Source organism: Mandrillus leucophaeus, unplaced genomic scaffold (genome assembly GCF_000951045.1).
Source record: "Mandrillus leucophaeus isolate KB7577 unplaced genomic scaffold, Mleu.le_1.0 Scaffold124, whole genome shotgun sequence".
NCBI lineage: Eukaryota > Metazoa > Chordata > Mammalia > Primates > Cercopithecidae > Mandrillus > Mandrillus leucophaeus.
Genome location: NW_012100765.1, coordinates 2,996,944 through 3,022,035, shown reverse-complemented (window position 1 = coordinate 3,022,035; position 25,092 = coordinate 2,996,944). Strand labels below are relative to the sequence as shown.

At 38.0% G+C, this 25,092-nt stretch overlaps 1 protein-coding gene across 1 annotated transcript in view; it reads left to right on the top strand.

Moving 5' to 3' along the window:
• The window catches only part of WDR7 (WD repeat domain 7), a 419,729-nt gene that overhangs the window by 285,172 nt on the left and 109,465 nt on the right, over nucleotides 1-25,092 (top strand). Inside the window, exon 23 of the mRNA XM_011971716.1 lies at nucleotides 24,398-24,584. Within this exon, the coding sequence (XP_011827106.1) occupies nucleotides 24,398-24,584 (187 nt within the window). The remainder of the gene's footprint in view (nucleotides 1-24,397; nucleotides 24,585-25,092) is intronic.

Genomic DNA, 25,092 nt, shown 5'->3' with positions numbered 1-25,092 from the left:
GCCAGAGAAGTAAAAGCAGTTACTTTAGTATAATGTTGGGTCCCATTGATTCTTGAAGTGAGATGGAGAGGAAGGGAGGTAAATCAGTCAGGAAACAGAAACCACATCAGTTACCTAGACAGGGAAAGTTTAATATAAAGAGCTTCTCACTAGTAGAAAATGATTAACTACTAAAAGAGGTAAAAAGAGACTCGGGGGTCCAGAGATACCACATGCAAAATATCAGCTACTACCTCATCTAGGGTGAGGAAGAGTGGATAGTAAAGGGGCTCAGGACTCAGAGAGGCCCTCCTCCAAGGCTAAGATTAGACTTCTTTAAAGAGTCAGTGACTACTAGGGGAACACCGGGCTTGTAGATAATGAAATTGGCCAAAGTGCCCTATGGCTGCCTGTGAGTGGAGGCAACTTGGTGCTAACCTGGAAGTTTCTTTAGGGATGGGGGCTAGAGCTGATGGTCTGGTCCAAGCTGGTCTATAGACACAGCCTGCCATTTTCCAAGGGTTAGGCCATCCACAGCAGTTTGGGAAGGGAAGTGTTTTTCCCCTTGCAGGATCTCTCCATTGACCTCTATCGATGAAGTTTAACATTCTGCCAGCTGGCAAAGGACATGTTTCCAGAGTCCAGCTCCAGTATTGCAAAGCAGTAGGTAAACAATGGATTTAGAGCTGAGATACTATAAATTGCTAACTGTTCTAGAAGGAATAATTTACTGTTATAATTCTAAATACAGTCTCATAAATCAAAAATTTCACATCACTAACATTTTATTATCCACTCGTTTCTTTATAATGCTAATCATGGGCTAGGCGTGATGGCTCATGCCTGTAATCCCAGCACTTTGGGAGGCTGAGGCCGAAGGATTGCTTGAGGCCCGGAGTTTGACACCAGTGTGGGCATAGCAAGACCATGTCTATGAAAATTTTTAAAAATAATAATGCAATTATGTTCTCTATAAATATTTTTGAATCAAGTTATTATAATGTCATTGTCTTAAGTTTTGAAAGGACAATCAAGAAATTGTTCTCCATTTTGTTGCTTTCTGGGAAGTACTCTTATCATAGCTGGTAGATCTCTAGGCAGTATAATCATGGAGTAGGTTTGAAACAGAAAACCAGGCCATGCCTCATAAAATGAATTCTACCTATTTAGAGTAAGCACAACTAACTCCATTTTGCATTTACAGATAAATGATGGCTGGCAACTGTTGTCCCCAAATTTGCATTTCAATGGCCTAGTAATGTCCCATCGCTTACCTAGTACTTCACCGGGATGTTAGTGATAAGGAATAATTAATGATCTGTTAACAAGATCACATCTTTGATTATAATGTACAATAGATGTACAAATTCTATATTTAACTTTTATTTGCCTTTTAATTGCTATGGATTTCTGAGCCTGCTACTAGGTGCTTTATCAGACTGAAGAAATGGTTCCTGTAATCTCTTATCCTCAGTCCCAGTGGTCAATGTATTTTCTCCAAAATAGAAAAGGCAACATAGTTGCATTATATGTTGTAAAATGTTGGAGTGCCGTCCATTTTAGCTGAGGTTATCAGTTCACTGGGACAGCATTCTGGGAGTAAAGAAAGAATAAAAATAGCAAGCAGAGGATTTACTAGTGTCTTTGTGTTCATGGTTTAAAGGGCGAATACTACTATTGGCAAGTGGAGAATTCTTCGGACTTTTAAGCGCTAGAGAAGAGTTTCAGGCTTGTTAAGCTCCAGCTCATTTAAAATTCCACTATCTGACTGACTGTCACATCACAAAGCAGTCTGCTCAGAATGTCGCCAGTGTCAGTCCTGTGACCTCCCGAGCTGCATATAGTTGGCTTGAGTGGAACAGGCCACTCTGCTTCTGAGAAGATAAGAGTTCTGGGCAATAACACAAGTCTTAAAATATTGATGTGGCTACTTCTAAAGTATAGCAATATTACATAGTTATATGCAGTGTGTCATTCAAGCTGCTTTCATTGCCCAGAAATCATAGTGCTGAACCTATCATTTGTCAATCAAGTTAATTTTGGTAACAACAAAGTAGAGTTTGCCTTTGTGGACATTTATATAGGGACATGTATATATAATTATATAACATGCTTATTTAAAAGCTATGATATTTTTAAATGCTAGACAAAGATTGAAATGTTATTGTCTTTCTTATTTAGTATCTCCGTTAAATCATGTATCTACAGCGATCCAGGTAAACACAGATGGAAACCTTATGTGATTTTTCTCTCTGAATGCCTGTGTTGCAGGTGTAGTGGTATTAAGGACTATCGTATCAAATATTAACTTGTGTCATATGAAATTGCCATTTCTGAGGGTCAAAGATGGTCACATATTGGCTATTTCACATGGCTCATCCTAATAGTAAATTATCAACTATGCTAGGATTTGGAAGTGCCCCAGCTTATTAAAGCAAATTACATAAGCCAGAGCTTAAGTTAATAACTGGACAAAAGACAGACAAATATGATGTTAAGGGAAGTAAAAGGTAATGAGTGACTTATGACTCAGTCTTTTACTGCAGCAGCATAAGTAAGGTGTGACTCTCATCACTGTAGCAATAGAAAATATTTTGGTTAACAGATTTTTCAGTCTCTCTCAAAAATGCATTTTATGTCTAGGAATGTATAAATTTTTGCAGGTTCTTTCAAATTTGCTTACGTGGTTGCTGTCCTGACACACCACCTACTAGGTTCTTCTTTCAGAACCTTTCTGAAATAAATATTGGCCTGCCTAAATATCAAGGTGATTGCCTGTTGGCAGCATTGTGTATTAATGCCTTGGGTGGTAGTTTCTTGCTTTTGTTTTATACTTAATAATAACCTTGCCTAAAAACATACTAGAGAGTGCCTCATCAACCGTTGAGGTTTTGCATCTTTTATTGACCTGTCTTTATTTTCTGATATTTTCTAAAGATGGTGTTTCACTGAGGTCTTTTAATTCCATGAATGAAGTTGTAATTAGTTCAGTATTATTTTTAATAATCTTCGTTCTGGTGGTAAAATTATACTTGTTCTTTTGAGAGTTGAGCTGTGGATAGTAAGTATCCATTAATAAAACAGTAGCCAATTGATATATTTGTTTTTCATTTTATTTTTATTATTTATTTATTTATTTACTTTGAGGAGTCTTGCCCTGTCGCCCAGTCTGGAGTGCAGTGCTGCGATCTTGGCTCACTGCAGCCTCTGCCACCTGGGTTCAAGCGATTCTCCTGCCTTAGCCTCCCGAGTAGCTGGGATTACAGGCCTGTGCCACCACCATGCCTGGCTAATTTTTGTATTTTTAGTAGAGACAGGGTTTCCCCATGTTGGCCAGGCTGGTCTCAAACTCCTGACCTCAAGTGATCCGCATTCCTTAGCCTCCCAAAGTGCTGGGATTACAGGTGTGAGCCACCATACCCAGCTGATTTTCCATTTCAGTGGAAGTTGGATTTGGTGTTCTGTCAGATTCAAGAAAAGTACTATGGACTGCAAGTAGATTCCTCGCCATCTCACTGGCGATAAGCAATCATTTTGTTCTGTTATCCAGAAATGAAGTTATTTTAAAAATTTGGTTGTGACCTCGTTTAATTCCACCTTACTGTGGTTCAAAATCCAGCTAAATTACAATGTGCTATTCAGAGAACTTTTTATTTACTAACTCACAGCTTAACCTTTAAAATGCAGTTAATGCAATGTTTAGTTAATGCATTGTTTAGTTTAAAGTCGATGAATAAATTTGCAGAACTCTTTATCTTAAATATAAGAATGCTCAAAATATTTTTTTTTTTTTTTTTGGAGTCTCGCTCTGTTGCCTAGGCTGGAGTGCAGTGGCGCTATCTCAGCTCACTGCAACCTCTGCCTCATGGGTCCAAGTGATTCTCCCGCCTCAACCTCCCGAGTAGCTGGGATTACAGGCACCTGCCACTGTGCCCAGCTAATTTTTGTATTTTTAATAGAGACGAGGTTTCACCACGTTAGCCAGACTGGTCTCTAACTCCTGACCTCAGGTGATCTGCCTGTCTCAGCCTCCCAAAGTGCTGGGATTACAGGTGTGAACTACTGTGCCTGGCCTCGTAATGATTTTTAATGCAGTGTATTTTTCAAAACCTCAGCTATTAATATAGTTTTTAATTAGAAATGTTCTGCATTTAAACTTAATTACCTAACTTTGGGGTACCAAAAATAGCCTAACTTTTTGGGAAACAATATGTTTTTGTAACCTTTTGATTTCAAGATACTCATGATTTTTTTTATGTGACATTATTAGGTTTTTATAATTATTGCCCATGTGCAGAGTGGAGAGTGGCAGCCATTCCTGCTTTCCACATGTGCAAACCAAGATAAATAGTGCACTTTCTTCCTGACAGAAAGAAAGAATCTGTGTGCAGAGTCTTTTGCTCTTATTTAGGATTATTAAGTGACTGTGTGTAAGTTCATGTTTGAATACATTATCTTGCTTAGCAAACTCAACTTCAATTAACCTTTTTTTTAGCTTCTTCCCTCAAAATGCTAGAATCATTGTGGTGTGGTCGTCTCCAGATGAACTAGAGAACATTAACAATTTTTAATTGTTTTATAAAACAGTGAGAGAACCACAGAAGGAATGACGCAGCTACTTATTAGGGCAGATATTCTCCAGGCAAAAAATTGACCCGAAGCCATTACAAACATAGAAGAAAGTAGATAGATAGTCCCACAGATTGAAAGGTAAGTGTGGCTTAGAGAGTAGGAAACAGGCAGGACTTTGGTGAAGAAAATTAAACCTAACATTTTAAGGAGTATCTTACCTGAAACAATAAGGAAAACTTCTAGATTGTATTATTTCCCTTTATGATTATAGACAATTTCTGTTTGCTTATTTTGTTTTATTCTGTTTTGAGACAGAGTCTTGCTCTGTTGTCCAGGTTAGAGTGCAGTGGCACCATCTTGGCTCACCTCAACCTCCACCTCCTGGGTTCAAGAGATTCTCGTGCCTCAGCCTCCCAAGTTGCTGGGACTACAGTCATGCACCACCACATCCAGCTAGTTTTTGTATTTTTAGTAGAGATGGGGTTTCTCCATGTTGGCCGGGCTGGTCTTGAGCTCCTGGCCTCAAGTGATCTGCCCACCTCAGCCTTCCAAAGTGCTGGGATTACAGGCATGAGCCACTGTGCCTGGCGTGATTATAGACAGTTTTCAGAAGATATTGATAAGGATTTCTGCTTAGCTTCTAACTACTTTTATTCTAGTGGATTTAGAGTTGCAAATGTACCCTGAGAACTTACAATTCAAGGAAAATCTTTTATATTTAGTAGTAATAACTACATGAAATTTTATTTATATATATATAAATAATATAAATTTTATTTATATATAAAAATATATATTATATATATATGTAAATGTGAAAACACCTCCACATACCGTGACTGAGAATCCAGGAACGATTTATCTATTTATATTTCTATCATATAAGCAAAATGAAAAGACAATGCTAACTGTAGTGGATTGAAATAGGAACCTATCAAATTTACTTTGATTCATTCAAGAGTTCAAAGTGGTACTGGGGGAAAAAAATCACATAAACCTCATTGTCATTTTTGAATGATGCTAGGAAATTAACTTATTTTGAAAATTAGTACATTTTATACACATGTACCTAAGCATAATCAAGTGGTTGATGAAAGGAAATTCTTCTTTATAACAATATTGTAGACAATAAATGAAGGAATGATGGAATATAATCATTTGGCCACCCTAATATATTAATGGACCTGGACAATCACTCCTAACATCACCGTAAGAGAGAACCAGGCATTGTACGCTTCTGAGATGGAAGTGCATAGCAGATCTAATTCAAACTGAATCTGTTCAACCAGTTTATAGGAACTACAAAGGTTAGAAGAACACTTTAAATATTGTCATAGGAATGTAATCAGCAGGATGCAGATTTGAGGAGACTTTGTGGGATAAAAGAACTGATTTCTTCAAGAAAGGGGGTGGGGCAAACTGTAGATGAAGCGATTTAGGAGACATGTTTGAATTATGATTGGAAGAGACAGATGTAAGTAAGTGAAGGAAAGAAAAAAGGCATGAAAGAGACAAGGCGTTAAAGATGGGGAAGCAAATGGGATTAGCCACGGGTTCAAAGTTGTTGAATCTGGATGATGTGTACAGCAAGGTTTATACGCTTCTTTTTTCTTTTACTTTCTTTCTTTCTTTCTTTCTTTCTTTTTTTTTTTTTTTTTTTTTTTGAAAGAGTGTCACATTTCCGGTCCCAGAATTGTGTTTTTTTTTTTTTTTTTTGAGAGATGGAATTTCACTCTTGTTGCCCAGGCTGGAATGCAATGGCACGATCTCGGCTCACTGCAACCTCCACCTCCCAGCTTCAAGTGATTCTCCTGCCTCAGCCTCCTGAGTAGCTGGGATTACAAACGCACGCCACCACGCCCAGCTAATTTATATTTTTAGTAGAGACGGGGTTTCACCATATTGGCCAGGCTGGTCTCAAACTCCTCACCTCAGATGATCCACTCACCTTGGCCTCCCAAAGTGCTGGGATTACAGGCATGAGCATGCCCGGTCTACACTTCTTTCTACTTTTGCTTATCTTTGCATTTTACGTAATGAAAAAAGTCTAAGATTGGCACTGGCTGTCACACAGAATAGTGAACTTCACGCCACTGGATTGTGTTCTGCATCTCTAGGTCTGCAGTGGAGCTAAGAATTTGTGTTTTCATTAAGCTCATCAGGTGATTCTCAATACCAACCAGGGTTAGAAGCTTCTGGGCCAGATTATCTGTAAGATTCTTTTTCACACAGCTTTCCAAGTCTGTGTGTTTTTTAATGGTATAAAGATGTGCTACAGAGATTCAAGAACAAAATAGCTGGGGTGACCATCTGTTTCCTTTGTTTTGGTAAATAAAGTAAAACTGAACTGAGACCTTGAAAGATGCTTAAAATATGGACAGTGAAGTGTGAATCAAATTCTTTCCTTCCACAAATATTTTTGAGTGCCTCCTCAGTGCCAGAGAGTATGTTAAGCATTGGGGTATGCTTGTGATCAAAACGGTTAAAATGGTAACAGTTATAACGACAATAACTTTGAACCTCACTTCTTATGGACGCCTTCTCTTACCGTGGAGGGAATGCTGGTTTTTGAGACAGGAGCTTTGGATTCTGGACGTGCCGTGACGCTTGGCTCTTTAGTGTGGAGTAAATCATAATAACCTCTTTGAGGTTTAATTTTCTGATCTGCCTAATAAGGTTGTATCCTTCTAGCTCTTGACTTTTATAAAATAGGCATGAAAATATTTTGTCGTAATCTTTAGCTATTATCTTCGTCTACTTGGACTGCTATAACAAAATACCTTAGGCTCGGTAATTTATTAAAAAACCGGAATGTATTGCTCAGCAGTTCTGAAGGCTAGAAAGTCCAAGGTGAAGGCTCTAGTGGATTCAGTATCTGGTGAGGGCCCGTTCCTCATCAATGGTGCCTTCTTCCTGAGAGTCCCCACATGGTGGAAAGGGTGAACAGGCTCCCTCAGGCTTCTTTTATAAAGGCCCTAATCTCATTAGTGCCCAGGACCGCCACTTCTTAATACCATCACCTTAGGGGTTACGTTTCAACATATGATTTTGGGAGGCTACAAACATGCAGAACATAGCAGCTCTATATGCGGATGTGGTAGGTGGGACTGAATGGCTTTTTGGCACTATCAATAGCTATAACATTTGTTTGTCAGTGCAGGCAGGAGTGTATTCTCTTTTCTTCTGCCTCTGTAATGTAGTTCTATAAACATGCATTTAAGCTCGTATAGTTAGATTCTCTCCATAAACTGAAACAGGTCTGATCTTAAGCTCATTTACTGTCTTAGAACAGAATTGATCTTGCTTTCACATTTGATTCACCTTCCACAGACTTCGAGAGGAAGAAAAATAGCATTGCTAGCTCTATTTAACTAGGCCAGAGTTAACAGGGCAAAGGTTGGGAAGCCAGTTTTTGGAATATTTGTTTGCCTTTCTCTGACTTATTTTTATGTGCTAATATATGTTGATCATTCAGATTAATTTCTGCCATCCTTGGGAAACTCTGCCAGTCAGGCTTTTCACTTTTCACACATGTTAAAATGATTCAGCACTTCTTTGATTACGAACCCAGTTTATATTGCTGGGATCATCTGGAGAAAACAGTATGGTGTATTTCCTTTGCAATATTAAACATAAAATTCCTTTCCAGAGAGCATCCTAAATGTGGAATATGACATAGACTATTACTTTTAAACAAGTATTGTATATAATATAATAATCAGAGGCTGTCAAGTCAGGTCAACCTTATTTTGGCAATTCAAACAGTATAATCTAGAATAAGTTATTGAAGGTTTTTGAGAAGTAATTTTTCTCATATTCAAAATTGAAACTAGTCTCATCTCCCTCACAAGTCTGTTTTCAGAAATGAATGAAATACTACATGTAAACACCCAGCACAGGACCTACTAAGTGGACTGCCACCTACCAGTCAGTCAGCAAATAAATTTTCCTTTCTTCTGTCTTTCCTTCCCATCATTTAATCGTTGCACTATTTTTTCTTAGTTTGATAACATGCTTTATAGTATTTTTGAAGGATTGGAGTCCAATAAGTTTTCCTTTTTAAAAAATAGTCCATTTTCAAGTCTGCTTTCCAGATAAATGTCTGTGATTGAAGAAAGTAACTAAGGAACCGTTTATCTGTATGTATATACAGGAGTATGGAGGGAGAGGCATATGATATATCAAGAGGCTACCCTGTGTTATTTTTACTCCTGTCAGCTCAAGAATAGGTCTTACCTCTGTCTCATTTTATCTCATTGAATGAGGAAACTTATACCCAGTTTGTTACCCCAGATCAAGCAGTTACCAAATATTAAGCTTGGGATTAGAACCCAGGTCTTAATAGCTCTCTCCTACCATCCATAAATTTTTAGTCACTGGAGAGAGAAAGAAGGGTAGCATTTGGCTCCTATGTGGAAAGGGGCAGGGGCAAGATGTGGAGTGAGGGAATATATCTGGATCATCTGGAGGACTTTTAAAAATTATACTCCCTCCAGTTTTGGAACATTTTGCCATTTTAAAACATGGTTTGGTAATGTCATATTCTTCAGGTATGTTGGAGTAAAGGAAAAGATATTGTTCTATGATATACTGCCTAGACATGAAATTACTATAGAAATAATTATAGCAAGTTAAACTCATACATAATTGTAAAGTCTGAAAAATATTTTGACAGCCTTATTTTTCTTTATTGCTCCTAGACAATTCTGAAGTATTCGGACATTTTTATATATTTTTATATATAACATAAGAAGTGAATGCTGTATTATGTTATTTTAGGTTATGCTTAGCTGTCAATGACAAGAGAATAACAGAAAAATATATTACTATTTCTTATTTTGGTTTACAGTATTTTTTCACCTTTTATTAAAAATGAAGATGGTGTTATAGTGCTTTTCATTCTAAATTTGATTATATAGAACAATTAACTAATGAAAACTAAGCCATTTGCTGCTATTTTGCAAATTTAATAAAAGAGGAGCTATATTTGAGGGAAAATTTAGAAAATATTAAAACCATACACTAGCCAATAAGGTGTGAGGCAACTAATTGCTTCCTGTCCCTTTTGAAATTACTCAGCCTGAAAAAAGATAGCACATATTGATTTATTGTATAGTAAATGTCCCATTGTTTCTCCCTCTTTAACATCCAGACACACACACACACCCTACCATATGTATGTACATGGCAGTAGCGGCAACAGCTGCATATCTGACAATTTCTTTCTTCAAACACAAATAATAACAAATGTAGGATGGAATATTTTCTTCCTTTATAAAAGAAAATTGCATAAAAATATTAAAATGTTCAAAAGTGAACAGGATTGTAGTGTTATAAATTCATGACATGTTTGTTTAAGCTCAAAAGATAAACAAGTTCCAAAGAAAAAATAAATATTTCTTGATAATGTAATCTCAGTCTGTCATACATGTTAGTAGCTTCTATAGATATAAATATATGATAGTAGAAGCCATGTAAAAACTTAGCATGTATTTGATAATTTTGGGGGAAGTTGATATGAAGATTATGCAAACTCAAATGGTACTCTCCAATTGGTCTTTCACTCTGTTTCAGAACTGGCCTGCTAATGTAGAGAATGGAAATTTTAGTCATATGATATGGTATCTTTTAACTCCTATATAGATTTTTGTCCGGCTATTTGTGATTTTTCTCCAAGCATTTAATTTTTTTTCAACATAGACTCTGAAATGCTGGTTGTAATTGTCCTAAAAGCCAAAACAGTAAAATTAGTGAGACGTTCCAAAAACACCCAGATTTCGTAAAGCAAGCTGCTCTAAAGGGTAATCTCAATAAACATAGAAGTGCAGTATCATGTTATGCTTCTTTTTTGTCTTAAATGAATGTAAATTATCCAAGATTTTTAATTGTCTGTGATTTCAGTTTCTCTTCTATAGCTCAGATAGTTGAGAATTCCTATTATAGTATCTTGTGCTTTATCTTGAAAGGATCAGCGCATCCTTATTTGTAGAAGGGAGAGTATTTTTTGATTGACGTGACTTTTCCTTTGTCATTTTCTGTTACTTAAAAATTACTGTGTATCCTTTTGTTAAAAAATATTTCTTTGGAAATATATTTGCCTTCTGTCTTTGTTTGACATTGACACAGCTTCCAGAAAGAGCCCTATTGCAGATTTTCATGGAGCTTTGTTGAGGGCTGTCTTGTAAACACACCAGCACCCCTTTCATCCCAGAATTCTGAGTGCGGGCTTGCTGCCTATAGTCAGGCTGCTGTTTACTGGCAAGTTCCCATTAACATAGCCACCACTCCTGGGTTAGATAATGGACTCAAAGGTTAAGAGCAGAGGATCTCAACAGCTCCAATCAGCAGGGCTTTTCCAGGGCTAATTACCTCTTTACTGCGCTGACTCTAATGTGACATGTTTATTGCCTTAACTAACAACTCATTAGCTTAGTTGATGTTTTTGTCAATATTAATTCGTTCATTTAAGCCAAGTCAAAGCTTAAACAAAGATGTCCAGACTGAGAAACGGGCAGCAGAGTGACTTTTGTTTGCTCATCTTTTTTCCCCCTTACTCAATTTCAATAAAATAAATGTGTGGAAAGGAAACATTTAAAGTGCTTGTATTGAGAATGTCAGTATTTGTCCATTTACCAACATGTAAAACAATTCTGAATTTATTTCTCCTACACTTACTCTAGTATCCATATCACAGTGTACTGAGTATTTAGTGTCCACCAAAGGCATACTTATCTGGGGCCTTTGAGTATGTATTCCTAAAGGGTTAACACTCAGCAATTCCTTGTTCCAGTTGAATCCTTTCTGTGGTTATTAGAAAAGAGGTCAAGTAATTTTTCATATGATTTTAATCTCCACTGAACTACCTATAAAATTACTTTGAGATTTATCTTGTAATGATAGCTTACTTAATTAGCTTATGTGACTTATTTAAAAGAAGAGACAATTATGAAGTTATAATGAAATACTTCTTTTCAGTTTCTTGCCGTATTTTTGGTTGACATTAATGGCATTTCTTTGGAGAATGTCATTGTTTGGGTTTTATGTACTGTTTAATAATACTTTAATTTTTAACTCTCTACGTTAGTGCAAATGGATAAAAAACTGAGCATGAGCCTTTGACTGAGTGGTAAGTTAATTACTTTGGGGAGATACATCGACACCATCAGAACCCTGGAATCTATTTGGCAAGCCCCCCTTCACGGATGTTTAATGGTGTATGGGCGACCAGAAAGGGTGAAGATGCATTCCTGTAGAAATCAGAAGTGAGTGAGTGAAGCTGGAGTGTTAGGTGAGTTTTATCCCTGGGAAGGCCAGAGACTCACTCTGATTGGTTGATTCCTGGAGGCGATCAGGCCCAGAGGAGGCTGGTAGAAGCAATGGATAGAACATGGACTACTACTTTATTTTTAGTGAGAAATCCGTGTCACATAAACCAGAGACACTCAGACCCATTTCATCTACCGTTCTCTTGCTATGGAAGGTTACATGAACATCATTATTAATGAGCGATCTCTGAATTGAGCTCACTGGAGAGAGATATATATATATATGACACCAAATTGTCAGTAGCCGTAAGAAATCATTGTCACAGGAGAGCTGTATAATTATGTACATCTCTGACTAAATTTACCTTGTCTGCTTTCTCAGCTACCATTCTTTCCTGAATTTGCTTCAACCAGGTTTTCCTGCCTTTCACTCCACTAAAATCTTTTCATGAGGTAACCAGTGGCTTCTAAATTGCCAAATCCAATAAGTGATTCTCAGCCCTTGTCTCAGGCTCTGGGTAGCATATGATAATTCCAGCTATGTTAAACCTTGACACTTTCTTCACTTGGTTTCAGTGACATCATCTCCTGCTTTTCAGCCACCTCATTGGCCACTTGTACTCAGTCTTGACATTGCTTTTCAACCTATAGAAGTTCTTCAGTATCTACATTAATTCTCTCGGTATCACATCCAGTTCCATGGCCTCTGAGTCATCTGTACATGTATTTTTTAATTTTAATTTTTTTTTTTTTTTGAAACGGTCTCACTCTGTCACCCAGGCTGGAGTGCAGTGGTGCGATCATAGCTCACTGTAGCCTCTACCTCCTGGGCTCAAGGGATCCTCTTACCTCAGCCTCCCAGGTAGCTGGGACTGCAGTTACACACACCATGCCTAATTTTTTTAAAGAATATTTTGTAGAGACAGGGTCTCACTTTGTTGCCCAGGCTGGTCTTGTTTGCCTGAGCTCAAACGATCCTCTCACCTCAGGCTCTTGAAGTGCTGGTGTCATGCGTGTCCGTGTGAAGGGACCACCAAACAGGCTTTGTGTGAGCAACGTGGCTGTTTATTTCACCTGGGTGCAGGCGGGCTGAGTCCGAAAAGAGAGTCAGCAAAGGGAGATAAGGGTGGGACCGTTTTATAGGATTTGGGTAGGTAAAGGAAAATTACAGTCAAAGGGGGGTTGCTCTCTGGAGGGCAGGAGTGGGGGTCACAAGCTGCTCAGTGGGGGAGCTTTTAGAGCCAGGATGAGCCAGGAAAAGGAATTTCACAAGATAATGTCATGGCTTAAGGCAAGGACCGGCCATTTTCACTTCTTTTGTGGTGGAATGTCATCAGTTAAGGCGGGGCAGGGCATTTTCACTTCTTTCGTGATTCTTCAGTTACTTCAGGCCATCTGGGCGTATAGGTGCAAGTCACAGGGGATGCGATGGCTTGGCTTGGGCTCAGAGGCCTGACAGCTGGGATTACAAGCATGAGCCACTGTACCCAGCCTCATCTTAATTCTAGTGCTGGTTTCTATATTGGTCTCCAGATTTGTGTATCCAGTGACTTAGCGGACACTCACCCTTAAATGTTTGATATGTATCTAGAGTTTGAAATGTCCCAAAACTAAACTTTGGATAACTCCCTTGCTTCAAAACAACAACAAAAAGAAACTCTTCTTCTCTTTTATTGTTTTACTAAATGTCACCACCATTCACCTAATTGTTTATGTTCAATTTTTTGGAATCATACTTCCTCTGTTTCTGTCATGACTACATCTAATCCCTAAGTTAATCCTGTCCACTCTATCTTTAAAAAAAAAAAATGTTTTTAATCTAGAATTCAGACCAGAAACAGTGACTCATGACTGTAATCCGAGCACTTTGGGAGGCTTAGCGGGGAGGATCACTCAAGCCCAGGAGTTTGAGGCCAGCCTGGCAACAGAGTGAGACCCCATCTCTACAAAAAAATAAACATTAGCCGGGTGTGGTGGTGTGCACCTTTAGTCCCAGGTACTCAGGAAGCTAAGGTGGGAGGATCATGTGAGTCACGGGAGGTATAGGCTACAGTGAGCTGTGATCGCACCACTGCTCTGCAGCCTGGGTGACAAAGTGAGACCCTGTCCCAAAACAATAAAATTAAAAATCCACAATTCGGACAGTTCTCACTACTCCATGACTACTGTTATAGTCCAGCCCAGCATTCTGTCTTGCCTGAGCCACTGGGAGCCTCTCAGTAGGCCTCCCTAATTTTACTCTTGCCCCACTACAGTCTATTCTGTACACAGGACCCAGCTGCTTTCAAGTTGAAAGCAGTCTGCATCGCTGCCCTCCACATAACCTTCCACAAGTTTCTCATGACACTTAGAATAAAACCCCACATTTACAAGACCCAGCATGATCCATCCCACAGCTACCTCTGTGACTTCATGTCCTACCAGTCTCTGCCTTGTTCACTGCCATCCGGCCACACTGGATGTTTTGCTGTCCCTCAGAGATCCCAGGCAGGCTCCTGCCTCAGGGCCCTTCGTGCTTCTCTCACAGATACTCACATGGTTCTCTTTCATCTCACTCAAGTCTTTGTTCAAATGTCACCTTCTGCAGCGTCCTTCCCTGTCTGTCACTTTCCAGGATCTTACTCTGCTTTATTTTCCTTCACAGTACTTAGTGCCACTTGATATATTTGTTTATTTGGTTTGTATGTCCCGACTAGAAAGTAAGCTTCAGAAGAGCATAGACTTTTGTAAATCTGCACTTAAAATAGGGCCTGGTACACAGCAGGCAGTCAGTAAATACGAAATGAATAATAGGATCATTCAGCTAATAGGTGCTCAAGCTAGAACTGAAACCCGGCTGTTCTCTTGTCTGTCTCCCTCCCTCCTTCCCTCCCTCCCTCCATCTCTTTCACTCATGCCATTCAATAGTCCTCCCTCTTTTGGGAAGGGGATATAGAAGTGTTCGGACTATTCAATTAAAGATTTAGTAGATTAATGGATTTTTTTAACACCCACCTCTTTGACCTCATAAACATCTGTTTCTGTTATTTACTTCTTTATTGCTGGTGCCCTGACCGTCAAACAATCAGCACGTTTTACCTTCCCTAGGTAGAAGAAGGCTACATGCATTATGTAGCATCCTTTTGCTTATTTATAGGAAGCTAAGACAATCTCCTATTTTGGTCTGCCATCCAAAATACATTATACCGAAAGCAAAATGAGATTACATTTCCCTACATGACACAACTTAGTTAATTTGAAATTCAGTAGATAAGAAAAAAGTGCTTTAAATCAAAGAGAATTTGGATTTTATACTCTTCTGATTATAGGACAGGAAATAGCTAACTACTTTGAAGACTATTTTGATTAAACTGATGTTAATGAATTTAAAATATTTTTATTAATCTCTTAATTTAACAGTTATTTTATGCTTTCTATTAAAAGAAATGACTTATTTTTATGCAGTACAGGATATAAAAAGTTTGAAAGCAATTTTTAATAATTGCATTAACACAAAGCTTCTAGTTATAGAAATGTTTCTTAATTATTCCATATTCATAAATAATGGGCATCTTGGAATTATTTTTGATTAAGTCAAGATGTGTATAAAGCAAAGGAATAGAATTCTGGATGGCACTCTGCCATCCTTGTTCTTTGATGGACGTTAGCAAGTGAGAAAAGGCTTCATTCACTTGGTTACACTTTGAAATAAGTGGCCAATCATTATTAATTCATTTTGCACTCATTGTAATGGCATAAATCATCATAAATTCATTTGGTTTAAAGTGCATATAGTATGTTCTCCCATAGGAATTTGGTTGTAATTGAGCTATTAATTAAAGTATTTTTTAAATATGATCTTTTCCCCCTTCTTCACTATTCAGATCCAGCAACCGGCAGTGGCTATTTCTTCATTCATGATTTCCTTTTAAGTATGAGGAATGAAATTGTCTTAACTAGGCCAGTTGACTAGCCTAAGAGTGACCAAAGCCTGAGAAAGTAATTATTTGTGTTTCCTCCCAGCAGACAGCAGTAATAGTCATGAATTATCCCTCGGGTGTTTGAAAAATTCTCTAAAACTCTCTGTTTTTGTAATAATTCTAGTAAGAAAATGTTATTCTCCCTAGTAAACATGGTTTGACTCTGTTTTAATTTCTAATCCTAAAAGCTCCTCTCTCTGGCCAATGGTCTTCCGTTAGCATTGGTTGCCATTCAATCCAAGTTCCCTTGCCTTCAGCAAAGGACCCTTCATTGTGGAGGGCTTCTCCCCTCCTGCTCCTGTGTGCCATCCGTCCACATTTCCCTGTCAGCCTCCTCAGTAATCCACTGCCTGTCACTGTTTTCTAATGGGTGTACCGGCGGTTTATGAGGGCTTATGATAGCTGGTTCTAGAAACTTCCTGCAGATAACCACAGATTCCTATGAGGTCTTCGGGTTTAAGAGAAGCATCAAGGGAAAACTTAAACCATTTTTATTATTATTATACTTTAAGTTCTAGGGTACATGTGCACAACGTGCAGGTTTGTTACACAGGTATACGTGTGCCATGTTGGTGTGCTGTACCCATTAACTCACCATTTACATTAGGTATATCTCCTAATGCTCTCTCTCCCCACTTCCCCTACCCCACGACAGGTCCCGGTGTGTGATGTTCCCCACCCTGTGTCCAAGTGTTCTCATTATTCAATTCTCACCTATGAGTGAGAACATGTGGTGTTTGGTTTTCTGTCCTTGTGACAGTTTGCTCAGAATGATGGTTTCCAGCTTCATCCATATCCCTACAAAGGACATGAACTCACCCTTTTTTATGGCTGCATAGTATTCCCTGGTGTATATGTGCCACATTTTCTTAATCCAGAAGTTAGACAGAAATTTTAAAAAGGAAATAAAAATTACAAATGGAAGACTGGAAACAATGTCACTAGTTTTTTACAACTTTAAAAATCCTTAATTATTCTGTGCCTTTTCTGCACAAATAGAAACTATTTTTTAAAAAATCTGCATGATTAATGTCTTGGTTGCATCTGTGGTTATAAGAAAATAAAGGTGTGAGGCACCTCTGGTATTCTATTAGTATACCCACTGGCAGTTTACTCTGCGTATATGTGTTTTAAATGAATAAAATAATTCTAGTGATTAAAAGAAGTCCGTGTTCTGTTTGGGAGGCCGGAGGCAGGTAGATCACAAGGTCAGGAGTTCAAGATTAGCCGGGCCAACATGTGAAACCCCATCTCTACTAAATATACCAAAAATTAGCCGGGCGTGGTGGCTCATGCCTGTAATCCCAGTACTTTGGGAGGCTGAGGCAGGCGGATCACGAGGTCAGGAGTTCGAGACCAGCCTGGCCAACATGATGAAACCCTGTCTCTACTAAAGATACAAAAAATTAGCCAGGCATGGTGGCGCATGCCTGTAATCCCAGCTACTTGGGAGTCTGAGACAGGAGAATCCGTTGAACCCGGGAGGCGGAGGTTGCAGTGAGCTGAGATCGCGCCATTGCACTCCAGCCTGGGTGACAGGGTGACAGTCCATCTCAAAAAAAAAAAAAGAAGTCCGTATTCTGTGTGTCTGTTGTTGTGTATGTGCTGTGAACTGAAGGTACTACTATCAGGTGCAGTCCCTACCCTTGTTCTAGAAATATAAGAGAGGAAAAAAGTGAAATAGCAATATGAAAGTGTTATTTATCAAACAAATGCTAAAAATGATACGTGATGCTTATAAAAATATGTAACTATGTTTCTTTATAGTTAATGATGTGTTTTCCTATAACAGGCATTCAATAAATGTAGGGTGTGTTACTAAATTGAGTCTGTGCTTTGTGATAAGGATAAATAAATGTTCCAAAAAAGAAATTCATTAAGCTATTCTAATAAGAGAGAACAAATGTGTGTGCATGCATGTGTGTGGGTGTGTGTTATAGCTTTTAACGGGACTGACCATCGTACATAGCCAGATACTACAAAAGTTTTCAACATTGGCATTTGTCATTGGTCAGCTCATGATTAACAATATTCATCTTGCCAGAGCAACAAGTTACCCATAGTATAATATTGTCATCTGTTTAACCACAACTTACATAGGCTTTGTTTTGCTCTCTTTGCCGCAATCCTTTTCTTCTTTTTGGCATTTTGCTGTTACGGCAAAGTGTAAATATTTTCTTGCAGCTTTGCTCTTTCATATCACCTCATAGCACCTTTAAAAAAAAAAAAGTACGATTAAAGTTGGGACTCTTAAGAAAATTAAAAATGTGATATGAATTAACAGCATTAAAATATGAGCTATTATTATTCTTGACGACATAACAACAGAATTCATTTCTCAACAGCCAGAGGGTCTAAGTTCATTGTGATGTATCCATTGCTGGATTTTAAGTGTTTTCTGCTTTTTAAAGGATTTTGTTTCATTTTGATTTGTTCTCTAGTGTTCTGAGTCTGTCTGCATTTCAGTAGTTTATTTGTGCATTTGGCCAGACATACAGGGGTGGTGCTGAGATGTTACACACTAAATTCTCACTATAAAGCTGCTGCAGTATCTCTACTGCTCACCTAGCTTATAGGTAAGAAACACGAATAATTTGATAACTTAATCTTGAAGATGGCCCCAGATTGACATGAATAATGCTGAATCCCACCCTGTAACAAGTTGAGTTAGGAGTCTCTTGACATTCTCAATCAAGAGTCAGTGACTAGTAAAAGGTCTTTGTGCTTGTGTTACTTATATAGAGAAGGTGCCCTTTAGTTCCCCCAGGACAGTACATTTATTACAAATGGCAATGATTTCCAGTCTTTTGGATATCATGGACCAGTACAATTTCTAAAAATAAAATATGACGGCATTTATTAGTACTATTTCCATTTTTTAATTTTGTTTTTTATAAACATTAGAGAATACCACTCTATTAAAAAAATATATTCACCAAAAACAGTAGTAAGAATATAACCTCACCAAAATAGTAAGACCGTATCTCAGAATAAGCACTCCTTTACATTGAATAAATATAACTTTAGGAAAAAGACTTAGTACATTGTTTATATTTTTCATATTTCACCATATAACTGTGGAAACTTTGCCATTGTTCAAAACAAGTTTCTAGCAGACTCTTGGAAATTTCTGACCTGTGCATAGTTTTGACCGTGCTAGGCACATATGGTATAAAGTAATTTTCAACATTTACCAAAGCAACAATTACATATTAAGTTCTTATTGAGTAGAAAGCACTGTGCTAAGCCTTAGGCCTAACATAAAAGTATTTTTCTTGAATCTCATTTGGCCCAAGGAACTTACCTATTTAGCAAGTATGAAAGGTAAATTAGTAAATAAATAAAAATAGCTTTAAGCAATAGAATAAACGCCAAAAGATAGTATATTTGTGTTTGTTCAGTGTGTGCACAGTAATTGCCATATTAAAAGGAAGAATTTCATTCTAACATAAGCAGGGAAGATGCAGTAGAAATTGGTAGCTACCTACCCCGTACAATTCTTCCCTTCCAGGTCACAAAGCCTCAGTTTTGTTGAAAGTGGCAATATGTCCAGCTGACAGACTGCATTTCCCATGCTCCCTTGAAAGTAGGGAATTATTATATGGTATAATTCTGACCAATGAAATATGTAATTAGACTTTAAAAGGAGCTAGACTTAACTGACACATGTCCTTTTGTCCTTCACCCTTCTCCCACTTCCTGCCTGGGAAGTGGATGCTGTGCTGGATGTGGAATTAACCATTTTGTGGCCATGACGCAACTAAGTTAGAGCGAAGACAATTATAGGAACCTTGGTATTGTTGTGTGTTGCTTCAGTGACAAAAACTCATTGTTTAAGAAAAGATAAAACATTACTTAATCTTCTGTTTTGGGGAGATGCTCGTAACAGCAGCTGAAATTATTTCAGAAGAAGGAGAAAGTGGACTTGAGATTGGTTGTAGATATAGTTCTGAATCCATAGTTGGTAGTGTCATGAATGCAACATGGTCTCAAAGATATAAGTTGTATACTGGTTATTACACATTGTCGGGGCCACAGAGACTCAACTCCTTACCCAGAGCTACACCTAACCACTTGTCCTCTATGGTTCTGTTATCTCATAGAACATAGAAATATACCAGATTTTTCTAAAGGTCTTTCCATTCAGAAATTCTTTGATTCTAATTAATCCCATTTGACTGGGGATGAGAAGATCAGAATAAAAAGGGCACTTGCTCTTTTCTTTTCTTGTCTTTTTTTTTTTTTTTTTTTTTTGAGACGGAGTCTTCCTCTGTTGCTCTGTTGCCCTGGCTGGAGTGCAGTGACGCGATCTCAGCTCACTGCATGCTCCGCCTGCTGGGTTCACGCCATTCTCCTGCCTCAATCTCCCAAGTAGCTGGGACTACAGGTGCCCGCCACCACACCCGGCTAATTTTTTTGTATTTTTAATAGAGACAGGGTTTCACCATGTTAGCCAGGATGGTCTTGATCTCCTGACCTCATGATCCACCCACCTCGGCCTCCCAAAGTGCTGGGATTACAGGCATGAGCCACCGCGCCCGGCCGGCACTTGCCCTTTTCTAATCACATGACACCTCAAATATTGATCTTTTTAAAACAAAATGTGATCAGATCTCTCCTTTGCTTAAAACTTTGTAATGGTTTCTTATTATCACCGGAATAAACAAACTCCTTAGCATGGCATATAGGGCCCTTTGTCCTGGAGCTGTAATAACCTGTCTTGCCTTTTGTTTCACTGTTATACTTCATCCCCCCTGCCCTCTTCTCCCCTTCACCCATTTACCCTTTCCCCAACCATACGTACACACAGTTTCTAGCCATGCTGTACTACATGTAACCCTGTGATCTTGCCATGTTCTCTCTTATTTCCTGGTCTTTACATACGTTCTTTCCTCTGCCTGGAATGTTTTCTTTCCCTTCTCCTTTAAGTGGCTAATTCCTACTTATTTTTAAGGTTGTGGCATAAAGATCACCTTCCTCTGGAAACCTTCTTGTACCCCCCAAGATGAGGCTAAGTGCCTCTGTTAAGCTCTGTCTTGTTATCTTGTGCTTATAAAAATTATAACACAATTCCCAATATATTTAAATTGCCTGTTTGCTCCTGCTCCTGAATTAGATTGAATTTCCTTAGTGGAAAGAACTGAGTCTTATTCTCCCTTTTTATCCTAGCATATAGTAGAGTGTAGCAATATGCAGTTCACAGGTATTACATGAATATTTGAGTCGATGGGTTGGCACCAAATGCGAAAATCCTTGACTGAATGCCAGGCCTGTTAGCTGAACTTTTTAAAACCGTCACTGGAGAACCTTTAAGAAGAAGGGATTGGCGATAATGGTCAATGGTAGCATCATTCCCCACCTTGCCTTTTCAATGAGATACTGTAGAATAGTGGTCCATTTATATAAAATAAGGAAATATTTATTTTCTACAAAGTTAGATTCTATCTTATACAGATTAAAATATACAATTTTTACTCAATACCAACCGGTTAAGAAAAATTATGGGAGGCAAAATTCATAAAATTCTGTCTTAAGACTTTATCAAGAGGGAAGACACTATCATTATCTTGATTTCAGCATTTGATCCTCTTTGATCCATGTTGAGAGAACCTATGTCATATGGAATTATAAAGTAGAAAATCCCTAAATTAGAGGATACAATAAAAGTTAAGAAAGGAATAAATTTATCTGTATCTTTCTATTATATAATATTTTTTAAAGGCTGGTTTCTTAATATTAGTATAAAAAATAGATGATTAAGAAGTTTGAAGTCATAGGCATCCCAGATTGTTCCTTCAGAACATCATTGTCATTACTGCTAGTAGCAGAAAAGTAATATGCTTCCTATTAATCACCAGGGCTAGAAATCTAAAGGTTTAACTTGAAAATCCTTTTTCACACTGTTATTTACATGTTTTGTTTGGGAAAAGTTGTCCGAAATAGATAGGGAGTTTTAACATTTGTACATCTTCGTAATTCCAAAACAGCTCCCTGAAAAAGAGAAAACATCATATTCCTACCAGTAGATTTGAAATTTGTGTGTAGAGTAGCCCATTTTCCTCTCTGCTTTTAATGCCCTCACGTGGCCTGCCAGAGCTGTAAAAACTGCCCTGCCAAAACCGTAGGGATCTTTATGTTACTTGGAGACTATAATTTGAACTAAAGAAGGAGAGATGCTGTAGGGGAATTTTACTTATGAGATCGTTGAGTGAAATAGAAAATGATTTAAGAGAAGGTACAGTGGTGCTCTAGAGACCCTGTGTTTTCTGCTGAGCCACGCATTCTCACAGCGAGGCCATGCTTGACAGAGGAGCAGCAGGCACTCTTGTGGCCCTTGTAGAGCCAGAGTCTTCTGAAAGGAGGCAGAAAGGGAGAACGCTTTTCTATCATATCATCCAAGTGCAAGTGATCAGTTCCCCTATGCTGTCCTTCCCACTTTGTCAGAACAGTGCTGGAAAATATCAAGATATCGACCACTTAGTGTGTATTTTCACTCTCAGGACAAAATTGTCCAGAGTGGTGAGGAAACTTCCTCCAGAGCTCCCAACACAGAGGCCCTTAGGAATCAGTGAGGTCTCTAGTGTTGCCTGTATGCTCCCATCTATAACGAATACAAAAATGGTAAAGTGCCACTAAGGAAATTGGTGACTGAAATGCTGTAAAACATTGTACTTAGGATTTACCTCCTTTTGCGGTATTACTTAGCAAGGATGCAGCTCCAGGGAGCATTATTGCTTAGAGTGGAAGCCATGGCTGCTGGTGTTTCAGGATGTCTGCAGAGAATAGCAGTTGGAGTTTTTCTGTAGCTCTTATGACTTCCAAGAACTAAAAAATAAACAGGAAAATGGTAGATTTCTAGACATTTTGAAATATCATTCTGACAAACTGGGGCAGGGAGCTGTATTGGAAATATTCTGACAGTAAAGGCAGACCTGTTTTTCATTTATGTAAATAATGTGTGCAAAGCACTGTGGTTGGTGGTTTAGAAGATGCAGGGTTATGTGAAACACAGTTACTACCCTCAAGGAACTGACAGACTTACTGAGGAAAAGGGAAATGCTTGTATTTAAAAATAGGAGCATTTCATGTGATAAAAGGACATGTATGTGCTGGCAGAAACTAGAAAACTGTGTGTTACCTTTTTTAAAGGAGTTTATTATTTTTCTGATCCAAAAGTAAAACGTGAAGCTTTATATATTATAATTATATGGTTAAATACAAGAGTAACATTTACAAATACACATATGAAGTATGAATTTTGGGATGTTGTTTAGTTTAACTGCAGGAATTGTTAACCCACAATCTATGGCCGCCTTGACATTCTTCTGCAGAATTTGATGGGTATGACTGTGTGTGTAGTTTCCTGGGGAAAGGACTGATGGCTTTCATCAGATTCTTGAAGGGTTCCGTGACTAAGAAGAAATTCAGAATCACTACTTTTCAGTGTATCCACTGACTCTTATCCTGGCTTTACAATACTCTTCCCTTCTCTTCCTTTCCATTTCAGTCCATTCTCATTTAACAATTGACTATAATATAAAAATTATGATATGCTTTTGTTGGTTGGATGTGATGTACTAAAGTTTATGTGCCATTTTCTTCATTTAGAAAAGAGCCATGTTTAATAGATATTCAGACTAAGCACTATAGTGTGAGAAAAGTCAGGCTCAGTGAGTACCTTCCTAGGCCTGCCCCCCAGTGAGTTACGGAACCATGGTTAATTTCCTGTCTTAAACCTGAAGCATGTGTTCCTCTTAATCAGTATGCTGTACTGTTCTGTGACTTAGGAACTGTTTTCTTTCTTCCCTCAAAAAACAAACAAACAAAAACTCTTCTAAATTACAACTTGCTTTTCATAACCCCTGCTGTTTTTCTTTTTTAAATGTCAAAATGCCTTCTGAAGTAGATGAAGTGTTGTGGCTTAATAGCCATTAGACGTAAGTATACAAATTGTCAGCCTCATCCTCAACATAAAGGAATACCTGTTTATTATTAAGATCTAGGTCATCTCATCAGATTTAGAAATAATACTGAACTATTAACATGTTTAGCAAAATCATGTGAAGAACTTACCACACCCTTGACATAATTGTACTATATCAGTACATACACCAGAATATAGAGGAAAATAGATGCTTTGGGAGGGAAGCTTTTTCAAACTACGTGTTCTACGTTCTCCATCCTTCATTGCAATGTGCCTGTAATGAGAGGTGTTATGAGGGGGAGTATTTTACATATGAACTGTGTTAGATGCAGAAAAAAGGTTAAGAAATACCGTATTACATTATTTGAAACCATCTCCATTTTGTAGAACCCTGAGTTAGGGAGAAGCATTGTTTGGAATTTAAGATCATTGATATGTTTTGAAATTATATATACCCATTTACATATAATATGTAATTAAAACACTTTAGAATATGGTATGAAATAATATAGCCTAACTTTTCAAAGAATGTGGCTGAGCAAACCATTTATTTAAGATCTTGTGTAGTCTTGAGGTTCAAAACCTTTTTCAGTTAAAAAAAAATCAAAAATGGATTGTATTTGGAAAGTATGCTTCAAAAGAAAAGATTACAAAAGTAAAATTCCCTTAATGCTCTGCATTGTATTCTGTCATTTCAGGCAAGGCACTGACGTTTCTTCTGCTACAGCCTCCAAGCCCCAAACTTCCTCCACACAGCACTATCCGAAGAACAGCCATTGATCTGATTGGACGCGGGTTCACCGTTTGGGAGCCTTACATGGATGTGTCCGCTGTTCTGATGGGGCTTCTGGAACTTTGTGCCGATGCCGAGAAACAACTTGCCAAGTATGTGCAGACCCCGGTTAATTTGATTTGTCACTGTTCTTTGTTTTAGGGGTTCTTTTGGTGGGCTTATTGGTCATTCTATAGAGATTGTGCATGTTTAATAGACAAAGAATAGACAAAGGTCTCCGTATGTGAAGTTTTGAATATGGACAATGAAAAGGAAACATGTTTCTATAATTTTAATACAATTGAGATTTAGCCCTGAGCCAGTGAATGAGATGTGACATAGTTTTCCAATTGTACTTGTTATACCATGAAGTATTACTTGCTAATAATAGTGTAATATAGTTTATAAGGAAAATGATATATATATTAAATACTTGATACTTGATCAGAAATGATTATGGCCAGCATACATGGCCAAATTGGGGAATTGCTCCTCCACACTCATATTAGCCTTTAAATCAACTTCACTGAGGTTTTACTTAAACACAGTAAAAGACCAGCCATGAGGAGGTGGCGGTGATCCAGGGAAGCAATGACGAGAGAGTTCTACAAGAGGAAGATG